We start from the raw sequence: 5,702 nt of genomic DNA on the forward strand, positions 1-5,702 counted from the left end.
CCTCCTCCTCTCGCTCTAACAGAGTCGCAGTGTATCTTGACTGGTCTGCTGGCTCTCTGTCCTTCTACACAGTTTCCTCTGACAAACTGATTCACCTCCACACTTTCCACTCCAAATTCACTGAACCTCTTTACCCTGGGTTCCGTCTGTGTCATGTTGGTTCCTCAGTGTCTCTGTGTCAGATAGAGGAGTGATAGATAAACACACTGTGACCAAACACAAACACATAAAGTCACAATAGTGTTTTCTATGCAAGTTCATTGCTCATGTAGTTGTGAACAGACTGTGTGTGTGTGTGTGTGTGTGTGTGCGTGCGTGCGCGTGCGTGCGTGTGTGTGAACAGTAACATTTTTTAACATGCAACAATAACAGACATTTTAGTCTGAAAATAATAAGCATAAATGAAGAATGTTTGATCTGTATAGTTTGAAACAGAACTTGTTGACTTGAATATGTCATTATTGTTGTCTTTAAATAAAGCAGTGTATTATTGCTCTGTTGTTAAATCAGTTGAGTGATGAGATTTCAAACTATTTGGGACCCGTTTCTGGCCTACCTTGATGAGGTTAGGCCGGTCTTTCTCCCTTGTGTGGGATCCCACTCATTTATATATGTGTATATATATATTTACAAGCACAATTTATATATATTTACAAGCTGTATGTAACTGGTGGCAGTAGTGTATGTATGTTTTTTCTTTTTCTTTTCCTGTATCTGAGTTTGTTCATTTTTTTGTTTTTCTGTGTTCTAAAATTTTTTAATTGCTAAATAAAAAATAAAATAAAATGTGTATTTTTTATGTGTATTCACTTTATGTACTTTGATCCTTTTCTATCTTCTATTTCTTTGTTTTGATTTCCCTGAAATATATTTGTCTTTTATTGATTCTCTTTTTCATCCATTCGCTTTGGCAACACAGGAATGTTCTTGTCAACAAGCCAGTAAAACAGGTTGAGACTGAAGGAGAGAGAGAGACTCCCGCGCGTGGGGCCCGTCTCTCCCTCTCTCGCACGCGCTCTCTCTAGTGTGCGCGAGTCTCTCTGAGTGCGCGAGAGTCGAGAGAGAGAGAGAGAGAGAGAGAGAGACTCGCGCGCTAACAGAGCTACTACTCCATCTCGTGCAGGACGGCGCTCCTTTTACTTTCAGAGTAGAAACAAGAGAAAGCCAGCCAGCCTGCACACATGCTGTAGCGTGGCCAGTACAATCCACCAGAGGGCGACATTGTTCCACACAAACCCTCATCTTAAATAGAACAGATCATTGTCTCAAAGGTGACCTTACTGAAAACTGCATGTTTTATTTAATCGTATATTTTTTACATCATACACACAACATATAACCACACATACACAATATACATACAACCATTAACTTAAAGCAGAAACACAGCCAGCCTCTCTCCAGCTGGATGAAAGACAACCAACTCAGAGAAATGAGAGAAACTGTGGCAGAAAATAAACAATACAAATAATAAATGTGTATGAACTGAGTTAAATAAGATGAGTAGCTTACAGTTATTTATATGAGCCTGATGTATTTTATTATGTTAAGCACTGCATGCACCGACCACAGCCATTAACTGGTTGCATAATGCTATGTTATCAGGCCTGTAATGTAAAAGAGCAATAACATAAGAAGTTATTAGCCTATATATGAGCCAAGATGACATTATGTTACAGGGTCAAGATTTGATCACATTATTGGATTCTCATTAAGTTATGAGCTTTATTTTATTCAGTTTAATTGCATTATGGTGAATTATTAAGTTTTAGGTCAATTATTATTGTGCTTTCATGAGATGGATGTGGTATAGAATAAGATAAACTGCTGACTGCTGAGGAGACACAGTTAGTGGACTGGATGGATCAGAAAACTGTTAAATGACAAACAAACAAAGTAAATTCTTAGTGATGATTCCATTAGATGGTGCTGTTCTCTGTTCATGACTTTTCTAACACACTGATGTTTCACTCAGTTACTTAGAAAAGTTAGATTATAGGCTAATTCCTGAAAATGACATCTACTCTTCCCTCGTTAAAACTTACAGAGTCTATATGACTATGAATATGAATATGCAATATTTCATCTCAATGCTGAACACATCTTCTTCACTGTCAAGTCCATTGTCAGTGTCTGTGCACTGGGGGCTTCGAGATTCCACGTGACACTTTTGTAAATTGAATATTCGACAGGGATTGGCTTCCAAACTCTTTGTGATGTCACAAATCATGCTCGTAGGCCCGCCCCCTAAAACAAATGTTTTCAATCAGGTCAGAGAAACTTTTCACTTTCAGCAGTTGAATGTGAAAACAGCTTCTAGTGTCAAACTCTGCACAGACATCATTCTGTCCAGTGAAGCTCAGACATCCAACTGAAGGAACAAGAAGAAACACATTGTTTGACTTTAGGGGGTCTTGAACTTAAACTTGTTCCTATTTTACACAGTCAGTGCTTTCTGTCTGTTCTTTCCTTTAATCTGGATCTGGACTGTAAGTCTGACTTGAGAACAGCTGGAGCTTCAGATCATCTGAATGTACATCTGGATCTATGACATCATTCTGCTGTATCCATTTCCATACAGGATTCTCATGACGTCACTAGTGGGCAGTCTACATCAAGCCAGCAACAACAGAACCGGTAGTTGAATGATTTTGCTTTCACAGTAACAGCATCAAATTTGTCATGAATTATGAAGCATTTGTGTGCAGAAGAGTAAAAGTCCTGTCAAAACACTCATCACTCACCTGTCACATAGGTGACAGGCAGTGTTGGGCAAGTTACTTTCAAAATGTAATGTACTACATATTACTAGTTACTTTCATTTGAAAGTAATACGTTACTTTACAATATTACTTTCTGTGTAGAGTAACTTGTTACTTATTGCACTACTTTTGCATTACTTTTACCAAAACAACAGCAGCAGCAGAATGACGTCGCCGCCCCGGAACCATCCTGAAAATTCTATTATTCTTTTCTTTTGTTATTGTCATCTATAGTGGTTATTTGCATACAAACACACAGTTTGATTAGGAAATTATTGTAAACTCAATTTGTACGTTGAGTTACTTGACAAAGTAACTGGTATAATATTACTGAAATCCTATAAGTAATAAGTTATATTACTGAGTTACTGCTAAAAGTAATATATTACATGTAATATGTTACTTTTGTAATGAGTTATCCCCAACACTGGTGACAGGTGGCTAGCCGCTAGCTATATGCTAAACATCAGCTCCTCTCCAACTCCACACTTTCCCAATATGGTTCACTTCTGGCTCCAAAAAGACAAAATGGCAACAGTCAAAATGTCAAAATTTAGGCTTCAAAATCTCAAAACAGGAGTTCACAAACAAATAGGTAACGTCACCATGGCTAGGTCCACTATTTCCACTATTTTTATACAGTTTATGGTTTTAGCTAGCAGTCTATGTGTAACACTCATAAAACGTATGCAAAATAAATATGAAAACAAACTATAAGGGTGCACACAGTAACACTCATCAAATATATGCAAAACTAAATAGAGAGCCGCAGGGATGACGTATTTTTGTAGGCTGAATGCGGAAGTCCCGAACTTCCTGGTTCCACACTGTTTCTGTCTATGGGATTTTTGAATGGGTTTTTGGCGATATGCTTCAAATAATGTCTGTGGGCAACGCAAGTTTAATCAAACGCGAACCAAGGTTCAGCGGGATAATCTTCACACATGAGGACCACTTTCATGAGTTTTGTAGCGTAAATGCGAGCCCTAGAAGTAAAATGCTCGAGCTAAGCTAATCCTGAACTACACACTGTCGCATAGGCTTCACGTCACGTCAGCACTCAACCTGGACTGTTGTTGATGTGTGCACTGATTACCTCGGGCTGAACGGGGCTGAACCAGGTGAGGGAAAGAGAATTTCCGTGTTCGCCCTTTGAAGTGGTGACGTTATTGACGTATATATCCACATCGACTCAGCAGTGTAGTCTCATTTAGCCGTTTGCTAGCTAGCCGCCCGTTTAACGGCATGTAAAAGCTTCAAAACTCATAAAAGTGGTCTTCATGTGTGAAGATGATGTTACTAAACACTGGTTCGCGTTTGATTAAGCCAGCGTTGCCCAGAGAGATTATTAGAAGCATCGCGCCAAAAACCCATTCAAAACTCCCATAGGCGAAAACTGTATGGAACCAGGGGCGTTAGCATCGATGATTTCCGGACTCGTTACTGCGGCTCTCTATAGATCTACAGATTAGGTTTTATTTTGAAAGGTGTGATCGGAAGTAGTAGTATAGGATGTTCCCAGCAGCTTGACCGTGGTGTGGCACAGTCAGAGGAGCGGAGCTTCCTCTCTCTCTCTCTCTCTCACTTCAGTGTTTTCCAGCGGAGGGAGCAGCTACAGCGAGCCGCACTGAGCTGCAGCTCACACGGCCATGGCCTCCATCACCTGACAGGTCCTGTTCCTGGAGGACTCGGACCCGTAACCCGTTCATCTGCACAAACTTCCCCGAACCCAGGAGACCTCCCACGGTCAGCCTGGAGGAAAACCTGCCGCTCAGCGAGGCTGACGGGTGCACTAAGGCTACGTTCACACAGCCATCCTTAGTGCTTGAATCTAATCTTTTCCCCCCTAAGTGACTCAGATCAGTCTTTTTCATGACTGTGTGAACAGTACAAGTCACATTGAAAGTGGCTTTTTTAAAGACGACCTGGGCTACTTTCAAATGTGGTAAAACATCAGATTCGAATCTGATGTTTTTGAAAGTGACTCCGGTGTGAACAGACATCTGGCCCATATCTGACTTAATGCTTCAATGTGACTTCTTCTTCTTCTTCTGTTGAGTTTTATGGCAGTTGCCATCCTTAAATGGTGCATTACCGCCACCTACTGAATTGCTAAAACTATAGTGCAAATACAATATCAATAAAAAAGTGTCCACCCAAAATGCGCCCATTCACCCCAATATCCATACTGTGGCCCCAGACCAGTCGTCTAGGCCGAAGCGAACGCTTCCTTCAGCGTTTTCGTCAAGTCATCTCCCGAAATGTCTTCAATATCCAAAGATTTCCTGGCAGCGTCCACCACTTCAATGTGACTTTTACGTCATTCCAGAGGGACATTCGTCACTATTCTGCGCTGGCGGGAGGAGGGAGGGGGAGGACCAACACGCGGGCATTGAAATTAAACCGTGAACAACAGATGAAACCACATCATCAGCTACTGCCATGTTTACTGCTGTCTTCTTCCGGGTTTACGTAGAACAGCAGTGCGCTGCGTGTGACGTTATTGTTGTTGTTCTGTGCATGCGGGTCACTTCATGTCCGTGATCTGTTCACACTGGAGTCGGATATGGGCCACTTTTAAAAAGTCTGTGTGAACAGCCACACATAAAAATCACATGTGAGCATCAAGTCAGATTCAAGCACTAAGGATGGCTGTGTGAACGTAGCCTAACAAGCCGCACTTGTTGAGGGGGAGGGCGACGAGTCATCTTCTTCCTCGTCAATGCGACGTTTCTTGCCCTTGTCGAAAAAGCTTAAAAGTGAGCTCTGCTTCATGTCTTCTTGATTTGGCGCTGCGGCTGCATTCGTTTACTTTACTAGACAGCTTAGTAGTTAAAGCTCACACAGCTCCAGCTGAGCTGCAGTTCACTCCAACACCAGCACAACTAAAAAACAAAACAGAATCGCATCTGTCGTCTTGTTTACCAAATTCTAAAATTC

The 5,702-nt window shown here is 41.3% G+C and overlaps 1 protein-coding gene across 4 annotated transcripts in view; it reads left to right on the plus strand.

Moving 5' to 3' along the window:
- The window catches only part of LOC310800499 (NACHT, LRR and PYD domains-containing protein 12-like), an 83,388-nt gene extending 82,620 nt beyond the window's left edge, over positions 1 to 768 (plus strand). For all 4 annotated transcript variants that reach the window (XM_083663105.1, XM_083663102.1, XM_083663103.1 and 1 more), the window contains one exon: positions 1 to 768. This exon is cut by the window's left edge and continues 348 nt beyond it. In XM_083663105.1, the coding sequence (XP_083519231.1) occupies positions 1 to 194 (194 nt within the window). In that variant the 3' untranslated portion in view covers positions 195 to 768.
- The last annotated feature ends 4,934 nt before the right edge of the window (positions 769 to 5,702 follow it).

The sequence above is a fragment of the Poromitra crassiceps genome (genome assembly GCF_964638095.1).
Source record: "Poromitra crassiceps genome assembly, chromosome: 30".
Taxonomy (NCBI): Eukaryota; Metazoa; Chordata; class Actinopteri; order Beryciformes; family Melamphaidae; genus Poromitra; species Poromitra crassiceps.